Below are 13,211 nucleotides of genomic sequence, written 5' to 3'. Positions count from 1 at the left end.
CTTTTTATGACTAATCAGTACTAAAGGTTAATCCTTGAATTGATTTGCTTGGCTTTCGGTAGGTACCGTTTGTGAAGATCTGAAGAATGTTGCTTATTCTAACGTTTATACTGCATTCAACGTTACATTAATACGCACTACATCTAGACCATTATCAGTCATGACCTCGTTCTTCTCCCGAATGTCTCTAGTGCTGTGCATTTCTCAAAGGTAATTGGGTATCTAGATCAATGGGATCATGAAGAAGCTCCTCGTATTCTTGTTCTACGGTAGCAGAAAGTAGCATAAGTCTAGATAGGTACTCATTAGCATATTCACGTATCGATGTATATATTCCCTGGGGGAAAAGACATAGGGCCAGTTTAATGATGATTTGGATACCATATTAGCGACTCCACTCGACGCCTGTGTTTGCTTTACTAGTTAGCATGTAACTGCTAAATGACCATGTCACGTGATTGAAGATAGCACTATGGTTTGTTCTACACCAACCTTGGAAGCTATGTAGAGCACCGGTGTCAATAGGAGCCGAACGTCAAGTCTCGCACTTACCCTTGATATATTTCCAGGGTTCAGCGCAATATTCCATATCAAGATCTGCTTGATAAGTCTGTATATTGCAGTGGCATATCGCCAGCTCGATTTCTGTTTTGCTTTGAGTCTCTGTATGTCAATGAGATCGTCTGGATTTTGGTGGAATCCCGGGATTGTACCACACTACAACTAATTCTCTAATATCGGAGCAATGGCATCGTATTTAATAACTTCACAGGTTTATTCCTTGATTTTGAAAGACTGATTTTCGACCCTGCACATTCCAGCCTCTATTCTACAAACACCGAAGACGATGTATAGTTGACCATCAATAATCTGAAACAAAGTTATCTAGCGGTTGTGCGCTAAGATTGACTGAGATCTTCAAGCTCGAGTCTTGCTACAAATGGCTTTTCGAAGCTAAGCATCTGTCTTTCCACAACCATTTTTCTTCACTGGTGTGTTGTCCCTGGTCTGCTTTTCCGCAAACCTTGTTCATGAACCTCTCAGCAATAAGATGAATCATGAATTTCTTGACTTCCCTTTTAGATATTGGTAGAAACATATCTGTGATTTCTGCGAAAGCAACTCCGTCTATGTTCCATTTATAAAGTTCGATACCAATGACCAACCCATTGACGTGCCGGCGTCACCCATATTTGCCTTGATCACTCCACAAGCAAATGATATTTATGGTTCATTCTCTGAATCAAAATATATTCAGCTCCTATTTTAGGCGTTCTTACGCCCAAGGCACTCATTCTATTATGGTCATTAGCTTGCCCAATGACAATGCTGCAGAAATTACGGATGTCTCGACACCCGTAAACCTCGAGTAGTTCTTTGTATCACCGTTTCCGAAGACAAATTCAGTCGGAACAAAGGTCAGGAATAATCGGAGGACAACTAACGCCGATGACTTGCCACAAAACCATGAGGCTTGCTAGTATCTTATCGGAAATCACTGCGGTGGATAACTGTGTACTTGAGCCATCGAGCACAGTCATCATTAGTCCCGCCTATCAACAACTTTGGGCCTTTAGAGCTGGCCTTTCTGGTTTGGAGTCTGATCCTACGGAAGCTGCGCAAATATTACAGCACATTGGCCGCCTTTGAATATGTAAGGAATTAGGGGCTTCGCTGTTTGATGAGTTGCGGCGAGGTGTCTATCAGACAGTAAGTGATAGCTTTACTTGACAAAGCCAACAGCCTGCATGATCAAATGGCATGCTTCCTTCACCCGCTTCATCACCAGGGTCCCTACACTCAGCCATGGATCGACCTACTAGATCTCTACTGATTGCCATACCATAATCCGAAGCCTTCTCAATGGTTTAAGGTACCGAAAGAGTTTTATTGCAAGTCGCCCCATTTCGCAGATTGTAATATATATATATATGCTAGATTCGCTAACACTAGAAGCCCGGTCGTAATACTCACAAACGTGTAGAACATACAGATGTGTATGTAACAGCCTCGAAATATCTGCTCTGTTGCCAATACACAGGACACAAAACTCCAGGGGCTCTATAAAAGCGCACTGTAACTCTAGGTATAATACTTTTTCTCGTTCTCACAAACGATCATCAATACAACAATAATCAAATGTTTGAAATTTTAGCATTCCAAACTATCACAACTCTATTTACTTCCACTGGGGAGTATCTTCTTCACATTAACGTTGTCGACCTTTGTAATAATAAAAATGCATAGAGACAGTCATGTTTCTGATGAGGCGTCAAAGAGTAATGAAAATGAAAGATCCACCAGCAAGCTCCTCAGGGCAGGAGTGGCAAGACTGAAGAGAAGAAAACTAAGCATACAATAACCAGCAATGGAGGCAATGAAGAGTACCGTGGAAAGGATTTCAGAAAATGAGCCCGACGTGCCAAGAACGGGTGGTGGTCTAACTTGGAACAATGGCGCGATGGTGAAGCTCATCTGCGTGCCAGAGGACTCTGGATGGACGTGGAAATCTCATTTGAAAGATATAGCTGATGAAAAAAAACCAATGTGCACGTGAGGGTAAGCCAGTATGGTGTTGGGACCCAAGGAACATCGACCGGTGGTGCCGCCAAACAGCGGCGGAAAAAACTGCTGCATCCAAATGGACAATAGAAGGGGAATATAAAAAACCTTAGAAAGATATATATGTACCATGGAATCTCTTGGAGTTCAGATTGGCAGGAAAGACACCGTTGCCTTTCGGGGAGGCAGGAGTAGAGAGGGGCTAGTTTAGGTTTGCTATCCTTTCTCGCTAATTCAAGCAACGGATATGTAGAGGCTTCGGGTTATAGAGGTGTTGTGAATTATTATAAACTAGAGCGTTGATGCTTGTTATAACGCCAGAATAGAGTTAAGCATTTGACTTCATGATTTTTCAATATATTTTGTGAAATAAGGATCCTGATTCAATAAGCGGGAAGGCTGCTAGTGGCACATAACTCACTTGTTTCAAACCCAGATTGCCTTTCGTTCTATCGACAACGAAGACTCAGTAATGTATGTTCAAATCTCTCTGACATAGCCTTGCACTAGGAGTTGCGTGCCTTCTCTTCTATCTGATGTGGCTTGCTAGTCTAAAAAGCAAATAATATGTAAGGTGCTTATACTTGGCACCTCCCTATCTGCTCATAGTCTCAGGGTGAAAGATCATGCATATTCAATCAAGAAGCCACGGATTGCTGACTTCTAAAATATATAGATAGAACGGGACCGGATTAATGGAAACGCTCGCTAGCAATACACCAACACTCAAGCTCTGGATAATCTGTGGAAATGATACGATATCTAAGTCTGTGAGATGCAAACGTCGAATTTGTTGCACATCTCATTTGGGTCGCCCTCGGTCAAGCCATATTCTCGGATGGAGCGAACCAGAAGAGATTATGCAAGTAAGAATCATCTTGAATGGTTACTACGCTAGGTACTGATTGCCATTGGGCATCAACCTGGAGTACCAGAAGAATTTCTCCACTGGGCCTCAAATGCAACCATCTTGAACTAGAGGCCTCATCAGACTATTGAGAACCGTTGCACCTATTAAAACAGATGAGGAGAAGAAAAACCGGATATTGTTGCACATCTCAGATGGCCTTGACCCTCGCCTTGCACTGACAAGGTATTTGATGAGCGAGCACAATTGGAAAATATGAGGATATGGGAGCGAATGTAAATGAAGGTCCAAAGGTAGAAGACGGTGAGCATGGTATTTCCAAAGGTCGCAGGAAAGCTCCCTTAATCGACTTACTATCATTCCCTCTTACTTCCCGAGCACAATCTCGCTCTACCGCTTCGTTGGATACCAGCTTACTCATCCTAAGCAATATCCATCGAAAGGGAATGTTGCATATCCTCAAAGGCCGCCGACCTCATCTTCGGGGGAAAAAATGTAAGACATGACACCTGTAGCTCCACTTGGCAAGGATATCACGCTATAGAAAAAAAAGGCCGCTTTGAAGGTCGCATCAATTTAACCATTGGGTATTATTGGGATGCTATGGGTTATGGTCGTGATTTGGGTCGTGATGATGTGGCAATATTGAGAGCGCCCGCTCATGGAAAAAAGGAGGGCAGCTTTAAAAGTATCAGAGCGATCTGAGGTAGCTGGAGTTGCCCAGGTGGGAAGAACACCGGGCGAGTGCAAGTGTGGCTTGAGTGTAGTGGCTGATAAGTGGCTGATAAGTTCAAAAAAGGTTTCACAGGCGAAGAAAAGTGGATACCTGTCGCTTTCGGGAGGCTGCAGAAGAGCGTTTACTCCCTACTGTGTTACCCGTAGAACGCCGAAGAGCCACGCTGATTCCTTAAGGCGAGACGCAAACAGAAACAAAGACTTGGCATCGAAAAATCTCATCCAATAGTACCCAAATTTGTGTTGGCCATGTCGGCGACCACTCCTTCGCTCCGGAGAAACGTCCGCAAAAGGTACAAGACCGATCTCGGTGATCAGCCGAAATTTACGATTGACCGAAACATCTTCACGGATCTTTCATCTTGAAGAAGTTAAACGTTGATTGCTTGAAGGTAAGAATGGGATTTGTTGCACGTCTGAAAAGGTCGGCGACCTGGTTGTTCCTTGCACAGGATTGATGTCGGCGACAAGGGTAATCTCTGTGGGAAATTTACGGGATTGAGTCAGATGTACCGAGATCAGGTGCTAAGGAGATGTGAGCTGAATGATACCGCCAGACCGTCAAGACAGACTTTTGTTGCAGATCTGAAAAGGTCGGCGACCTGAAAATCCCCCCGCATCCTCAGATTAATATCACATAGCCTATGATAAAGGTCACCGGGTATCCACTTGGTAGAATCAAAGTTCAATCTACGACTCCACACAACCATCACCGTCAACCCCACGAGTCATGATACTTCTGGTCATAGAAAAGGGACGTCCAGAAGTTGAGTAAATGGCAAATTTTGTTGCGTCTCTTAGTCGGCGATTGGATTATTCCACCAGCTATACCAGGTTCGTGATGGTCTTTGCTTCATCGTTCGAAAGTATGACCCTCCGGTACAAAGGCGAGTGTGTTCAAGACCGAAGCAGTACCGCATGTCAGAATCAGGGGAAATTACTATCCACCGCTTTTCAATAAAATCTGTTTTTGTTGCATCTCTCATCGGCGACCTGGAAGAAAGGGGAAGACATTTCCACTTGAATGAGCTCCGCTTACGAGCTACGAAGTTGCAAATTTCTTACTCATTGACTTTCAAAAAATGGGCTACTACTGGAGCACTAAATCACCGAGACAATATAAATGATACTTCCGCGGAAAAGGAAGCAAACCTAAAAGAAGAGGATATAACTTGTTGCACATCTCAAATGGCCGGTGACCTCGCATCAATGTCCTCGTCCGAGGGATCCACTTAGGGACTTCATCTTAAAGTGATCAGGTCTCAATTACGGTTGTTGCCGAAACCATACGCATATTGAAAGCTAAAAGCAAATCGTCCTCGCCCATCTTTAGATTTTTGACATTTGGTTGCAAATCTCAGGGGATTGGGCATGAAATCTTCATTTTGATTTGGGTAGTGGGGCCATGCAGTTATGGGCAAAGTTCTTCGTGGAGTCGCGATGACAAGTGTTTAAGAGGTCTCCAGAATGCCACGCCGGATATCTTCCTAATACTCTTGGAAAAAGACGGATCGTTGCACATCTTAAAAACGTCTGCGGCCTTTCCTACTCTCATTTGCAAGCTCCTATTTGCCATCAGTTTCCCGTTTGTCGTCAAAGGCTGATACGTAATAGGGTCTATAAGTGGAAACAAAAGGTCTCTCCCAAATTCCTAATCCATCTCAATAATGAAATCTCAGAATTCTGTTCCAATGGTATGAAGATCACTCGCGAACGGCGGTTATCAGAAGTTTCGAAGTGGGTTTGTGTTATATCTCGAAGCTCATGTCGCAAGCACTTTTTTCTCCGTGTTTTGGCCGAAAAACGAAACCAACGAGATGTGAAAGGCGATCTTAAACTCAGAGTACCTTGATATTACAAATTATCAATTTCAGGATGCTATGCACGTGATAGCTTGAAGGAGAAACTCTTCACTCGTTCACAAAACAAGTTTAATGTTCTTCCGATCACATGTATAATGAGCTCAATTGGAATTTCAATTAGAGTGATGGGATCTAGCATTGAGCTGTTTGTTTAAGCTTATATTAAGTTCATGTATTACTTCGGTGAGAATCACTATTGAATAGTGGATGTTGAGTCATCCGGGGTGGTAACGCATTCTTTCCTTGCTTGGAGCACCTGTTAATCTGCTCGCGTTAGAGGCTTTGTTAGACTTCTATTCAAGTTCACGCTTGGTGTGCACTTCACACGCATGTCGTGAGCTCGTTCTTGACTTCAATCTCGCACCTTGCGCAGAAGTCATTACACCCTTTACACTGCTAATACTTGCTTACACTGAAGTCTTTGGTTGTTTTCCTTCATTTTTAATTGTTCTAATCTTCTATTTTGTCTTCCATGCGTATTCTTCGTAATACAGCAAGGCTGGTACTCATCCACTGTGTGGTCTTGATGACATTAGGTCAACTAGTGCATTCAATCTTCTTGAAGAGAAGACTGAGTTTTGTAACATACCCGAGTAGATTTTAGAGATCTCCCGAGTTTGGTGTCTTTCGACGCATTTTAATTTTGTTCATTAGATTGATCAGGAATGGCGAGCAATCGGGCACACAATAGTCAAAGAACATAAAAAATTAGTGTCTCCAAAAATATCCTCGCGATCAAGAGCTGGATGGAATCTTATTTATGATTATCTTCAAACCTGCGTATGTGTTTAAAAAAACATCAAGGCTCAGTGGGAACAGTAGAGGGGACTCGACGAGAGTTTATTGTTACACGTTTCAAAGCATCTACCCACTACCACAAGCCTCGTCCAAGTAGCCTTGATTATTGGTGGCTATGATGAATTCTTTCGTTGAGTGGCCAAATATCTGGTCAAATTGCAGTACGCAAATGATTTCATTGAAGTGTCGCTGAGACTTCGAAGATCACTTTCTCGCCCCTCCGGGCATCTGTAATTGTGGATGCAGAGGTATACTTAGTAAAAATGGTTTGAGCGAGTCGCTACAAGCCTTCTCTGACCTGCTAGTTCTGGTAAGCTGAAAGCCAGTAAAAGGAAATCGAGGCCGTTCAGGTGACCGAAACATTTGGGTACCAGATTAATTTTGCTTAGGGCCGCAATTGAGGTCGGGCTGATCTGTCATTATGACTGAAGCAGAAACTATTCGGAGTATAGATAATTGGGATTGAAAAGGTCCGTGGCCTTTTGAAATGTGCAACACTCGGAGCAGCCGCTTTCTAAGTATCGAGCCACGTGTGTGTAGAGAGGCCAAAAATGGTATGCGTGTAGCTGGCTAATCATACTGAAGTATAAATCATTCTCGATGTATCAGTGGCGTATTGAGTTACGGCGACACGATCAAGATGTGCATCCCTTTATCTTTTCTTGCATTTAGAAATATACCCTGGAAATGTTTTGTTTTGAAAGGTTAGTTTTATGTTATTCAATTGATATTCAGTGATTGTATCCATCGAATGCAACGGTGTCATGTCAATAATCATAAATCAAAAATCAGATCATGGTGTATATCGGGTACTTGGTGTATTGATGGCTTCATCAACGACTCAAGTGATTAATAGAAAAATGAAAAGTTGCATATCTCAAAAGGCCACCGACCTTGACTAGCCTGCCACATCTCTACTGCACTCCACTCGCTACGTTAGCATTATACTCTAATGTAAGATTACCCATATTTCCTTTGGCCGGACAATGACCACGCTACGACATGCAACAAAAATTTCTCTTTCCTTAGCTACCCAAGCTAGACCAAGTGTCATATGGGATTGTTACATATCTTAAAAGGTCACCGACCGTCTCTCATTTGTTTATTCGTACAATTACTCTGCTCCTCAATAAAATCAATATGTTTGAATTACAGTTGCCAAGAAGGCCGTTGAAATAACCTTTTTTGGTGGCTGTGGCGGCAACTCCCACCCACTCAACTGGGTATTAAATCCTACATCACAAGAATCTAAAAATATTTAATTTCTTCAATCACTACCAATTTAAACCCGACTTTTAATGAAGCAACACCTGCCATCGCGCTTGGTAGGCACAAAAAGTGTGACGAGCTCGGATGTGAGCGCGATGTAAGCGCCGCGAATGGGATCTGCGAATTTTCGGTTCATCGTGAACCCGTAGTTTTTAATTGTTTGATTACACGGCCCGTTCGGAGACCGTAAGTGGGATTAAAGCTGAAGCCTTAAATGCGACCAGTTCCATTTTTAAAATCAAATCTTTTACATCTCATGTGTCTTTAATTTGGGCAATGATGGGCAGTGATGTTGATGGATCCTTGGTAGGGAGCCATGAACTAGGGATTAGAAGGTCGCTGGCCTTTTCAGATGTGCAACATTGAGTCTATGGAAAAGAATCAGTCTTTCTGTATCTGCTGATTCATTTAGAAATATGATTTCTGGATAAAGTTGATCGCTATGAAAACCATGTGCGTCTAATTGATCTCTTCAAACCTCTCGTATTTCGTTCAAAGCACCAAACCACATTATCGCTCTTACTAAATTTGTTTCATAGAGATACAATTTGATTTTTCCCTTTTAAGGTGAACTTTAGTAGATACCTCATAAGTTTACAAGCTTAGAGCTACAGACTTTTTGCACGGAAGTCCGTGCAATTAGTATAAGCCTTCCAACCGTTATCGAGACCTACCGGCCGACTATGCAGCCACTGCCATTTTTACATCACTTGACATTATATATCCCACTTTTCGATAAGTCTCAGACTGAATAATTGTAGTCTTTGACTGCTGCTTATTGAATGGGGCTTTAATCTCTTGAAGAGGTCGCAGGCCTTTTGAGACGTGCAACATTTGGACGTTTGCGGTCAGGTCTTATGATGGTGTTATGTAAATTACGACATGATAGGGCGTGAATGATAGATGCTGCTATCACTAGAGCTTTTACCCATAATGGTCCGTATTTGTGGGTATTTCTTACTTGGGGCTCAATATAGTACCAAGTAAGTCGTTTCAAAGTGTAAGTTACTTCCTTCTCACTTTCCCTCTGATGACACATTGCAGGTAGTCATCATGGTTATGGAAATCACTCTTCTCATCCTCCTCTTCTACTGCGATATTTACAAAGCTTTCAGATTCTGATCATAAAATTTTATCACTACTGTTTTCTATCGGTTTCCACAGGTTTCGGAATGCATCCAAGTTTAGAATCATTTCTTCCATCCCTTTCTCCATCGTACAAGTTCTTTCTATCTATTAACAAATATGGTGGCTATCTTGTTTATTATCTGTCTTCTATTAAATGTTCTCTCATTCTTATTGCTTCCCGCGAAATGATCTAATTTCTTGTATTGCGTCATTTACAATGCATATTATTAGTTTAATAGTCAATTTTTAGCTGTAATTTCATCCAACTCATTCGTTCCATTTCTTCATAACCTAAGTTTCGGTCTATCTTCAATTTCCGTACTTATCCCATTCACAATATCGCTTGAACAAACCAAGATCGGCTACCCCGGCCTTTATCTGTTCTCATCTCCCTTCACGCATACACCATTCCATTGTTCTAATCTCAAGCAAATCTGTTCACGAGCTCGGAATCTTTCCCGAAAGATCAAATTGTACTCCACACCCTTTGTTCCTCGCTTATTTCTTTGTTCCTTCCTCGTCTCTATCCTGCACGTCTAGGTGGTCATTTCTTTCTACCTCATTAGTTCCTTTCTTCCCTCGGTACCTCGGACTCCATCACCTAATTCCGCGACCAGCTAACCGCAGCTCTTTCACCACTCTATCCGTTCTTCCGTCATCAATTAACTCAACTTGGTCGTTTTGAACTTCCTGGTAAAGCAGCAAGTATTTAAAATTTCTTTGTTCTCTTATTCCCGAACGTTCCTGGGCATTGTTTTCAAGGTGGTAAAGCAGCAAGCCCCTGCGAATTCTTTGTACGTTTTTCACGTTTATATCAGGCGAGGACGTCAGACGGGAAATTCGGAGTCGGACATACAGCGTGATGCGTGCGTGTGCGATGGATCTGGAAGTTCGGAATCAGGGGAAGGAGATAGTTCTTTGTTGGAGACGAGATTGGAGATAAGAATTAGAAGGGATTACGTAGATGCGGCCGTAAGGGAGATCTCTTTGAGTGAGAAAATCAAAGTTCGGATTGATGGGCTTGAGGGAGGTGAAAGGTTGGTGTGATGGGGGAGATTGTGGTGAGATGAGGTGATTGAGAATTCAGGTGAACAGACAGGGTTTCTTTATCGACAGCGGTGATCATGAAAATAGAGTATATTTCGGAGTCCGGCTGGGTGGTGTGAAATGGGGCTATAGGTGGTTTAATAATCAATGAATTCCAAGGTTAGCACTGTATCGAATGAAGTCTTAGACCAAGCTAAAGTCATCGCAATAAAAACAACCCCAAATTGGTAGAACTGAAGTTATTCACAACAAGTAAAGAGAGGATTCTCTTTCCAACTTTCCAGGGAATCGAAAGTAAGAGGAATCAATCCCTAAATATACTTTTTCCATTTGCCTAAGTTTGTTTAAATCTAGGAACATACCAATCACACTGATTTCTTATCCTATTTATCCCCGTGTATTTTTTCGATCCGTGAAGATATTATCGTGGATTAGTGCCTCTCGGTGCATCGTAGTCATAGTTTCTTTGTTCTGTTTTCACCCTTCACTAGCGGATCGATAGTTAAATCATACATATAGAGAAATCTGATATATGTGAGAATGACCAGTTTCACCGGATTTTTCTCCTTAATGCGCCCAAATCACTTTCCCATCCCTGCAAAGTTGACTCTGTAATTTTGAAAACAGCAAATCGTCCATCTCGTGCTCACACTAGAGTTATTTCATTCCAGCTACCTTTCCCCCACCTACCAGCTAACCGTCAGTCTGTAAGATATGAATCTAAAATCGCTCCCTCTCACATCCAAAACATCACCTTTGGCGGAGTGGTATTGAATATTGCTTAATATTGGAATGATGTAATGGTTACAATGGTCCACGTTGATAGTGGAACACATTGGGAGAACAGCTGGAGGCCTTTAGACCTTTAAGCTGAGATTTTGCTATTTTACTTTTGAACTATAGAGAGTTATTATTTTTATCAGGAGGAAGAGGTTATTTTCGTTTTTGTGGATGGAGGTGAACTGAAAGTGGGGCGCGAAAGTGGATAGAGATGGTGAGATAGGACGACAGCAGATGGGACGAGTATGTATTTTGGGGAATAAGGTGGAGAGTGAATGATTAGGGATCGAGGTGAATGAGGTGGGTTGCTTCAATAGCTGTGGAAGAATGGTCAATGGATCATAATAGGAGTTCTTTTGCAGTTTTGATAAGTATCAAAAAAGGTTCAATCTGCTTAATGGGAGACAACTTACAACCTAACTTCTGCGCTACCACTGGAAAAGCTAGGCTTACAATTTGAAGAGGATATTTCAATACCTCAAAGGTCTATGAGGCAGATATTTAATGCAAAATTAGGTGTCTTGCTATTGATTTGCTCTCAACCTGCTCGCCATGTTTCTCATAGCGTCATTTTCTTTCGTAAAGTCGGAGAAGCCTCTCGTACACACTCTAATATAAATTCTATCTAGGTGGGATAGGAATTTCTATGTATCAATAAGTCTTTCGGTGGAATTCAGTTGCAACTTGAAGTCTTCTATCTAACGGAACGAGCCGCGTTCAAGTAATGTTTCCTCTCGATGTTCACTTTACTCTTGCAAACACCTTTACACATAAAATTTTGACGTGATAATCAGAAATACACAATGTACGAGAATCATGATGTGAAATCTGCAATTAATGTTAGCCTCTCTATGCTGCTAATGCTAGTGTTCTCTATCTTGAGCTCAGATATCTGCTCCCATGATGATCATCAAAATGCTCCCACAAATATGCTCTAAACCTCACTGAGCTCCGAGTCCTAATAAGCTCGAAAGATAGCTCCTGCCCATCCGTCCAGCCACTGATATCCATCGCTTCAAAAGGATCACACAAAGGAGTATTCCTCAACTCAAAGAAGACTCATCACTGAGCTCCGAATCGTCAACAAAGTCTGAGAAAGTTTCTTCTTGCAAAGCTGTTGTATCACTGACATCCGAGTCATCGAAATAGTCTCGCACAGACATTGTCTCCTCGGTATCCCCATCGCTTGAAGTATCTCTCGGAGAAGTCCCATCATTGAGCTTCGAATCCTCAGAGAAGTCCGGAAAAGTATTCCTCAAAAAAGCCGCATCACCGAGCTCCGAATCCTCGTTGAAATCCGGGGTAGCATTTCTTTGCAAAAGCGTCGTATCACTGATATAAGAGTCTTCAGAATCGTCTCGAAAGAATATCTTCTCCTCAATATCCCAATCACTCGAAGTATCTCGCATAGACTGTTCGTTATCCACAACCTGCTCACCAGAAGGTTCCGTCAGAAGTATCCTATCTATTCTTGATATTCTTGGCGCCAACTCAATCTCAGGAGACCGTTCTCTCTCAAACGGGTCAAAAACTCTGGGCTCAAGACTTCCATCCTCTTTCCTGATCAACAGCGCCCTCCCCATATATTCACGAAGCGAACCATCATTACCCGCCATAAAAGAAACGATCAATCGGAGAGTTAACGAAGATTTCGCATTCATATAGGCAAACAAAGCAAGCGAATCACCGAAAAACGGATCCCCCTCAAACCCCGTATCTAAATCATCGAAATGTTCCTCCCATCTCTCCACAAGCAATTGCCGGTTCACCGGATGACTTTGAAGAACAATTACAAACAGCTGTCGAAAGATATGTCCTGGAAGAATCCGCAGTGCCGTGACAATTCCTCTCATGGTGGTTTCTCTCTCCTCTTGTCGTGCTTCGATTTCTGCTTGCATGGTTTCGGCTTTTTGTTGGATGGTGGTAATGTCGAGGTCTCTCGTGGCGATCAGACGAGCGATGACGTATTCAAGCTCATAGATTTGGAGTTTCATGGCTAGTTTGTTGTTAGTATTTTTACTCGTGCTTGAGGGGATCCACATACCAGAAGTGATTACCTCCCGTCCGGCGGCAGTACGCGCCATTTTGTACAACAGACTTTGTAGCTTGACGATAAAAGTTTAAAAAAGTTGATATTGCACCAAAAAAGACTTCTTGTTGTA

The 13,211-nt window shown here is 42.3% G+C and overlaps 3 protein-coding genes across 3 annotated transcripts; 2 read left to right on the top strand and 1 right to left on the bottom strand.

The window, feature by feature from the left end:
- Positions 1 to 1,467: 1,467 nt before the first annotated feature.
- EAF02_006109 (uncharacterized protein) lies at positions 1,468 to 1,650 on the top strand (the record flags this gene model as incomplete). Its single annotated transcript, XM_038902157.1, has 1 exon — positions 1,468 to 1,650. The coding sequence occupies one exon, from the start codon at positions 1,468 to 1,470 to the stop codon at positions 1,648 to 1,650; it is 183 nt and encodes a 60-aa protein (XP_038758374.1).
- A 3,433-nt stretch (positions 1,651 to 5,083) lies between these two features.
- EAF02_006108 (uncharacterized protein) lies at positions 5,084 to 5,401 on the top strand (the record flags this gene model as incomplete). The annotated part of the gene is made up of 1 exon (XM_038902156.1): positions 5,084 to 5,401. One exon carries the CDS (start codon positions 5,084 to 5,086, stop codon positions 5,399 to 5,401), a length of 318 nt encoding a protein of 105 aa, XP_038758373.1.
- A 6,691-nt stretch (positions 5,402 to 12,092) lies between these two features.
- On the bottom strand, positions 12,093 to 13,133 carry EAF02_006107 (uncharacterized protein; the record flags this gene model as incomplete). The annotated part of the gene is made up of 2 exons (XM_038902155.1): positions 12,093 to 13,045; positions 13,094 to 13,133. 2 exons carry the CDS (start codon positions 13,131 to 13,133, stop codon positions 12,093 to 12,095), a joined length of 993 nt encoding a protein of 330 aa, XP_038758372.1.
- Positions 13,134 to 13,211: the final 78 nt, after the last annotated feature.

Source organism: Botrytis sinoallii, assembly GCF_014898435.1.
Source record: "Botrytis sinoallii strain Bc 23 chromosome Unknown BSIN_009, whole genome shotgun sequence".
NCBI classification, from domain to species: domain Eukaryota; kingdom Fungi; phylum Ascomycota; class Leotiomycetes; order Helotiales; family Sclerotiniaceae; genus Botrytis; species Botrytis sinoallii.
Note: the sequence above shows the minus strand (reverse complement) of the source record. Positions and strands in the feature narration are given on the sequence as shown.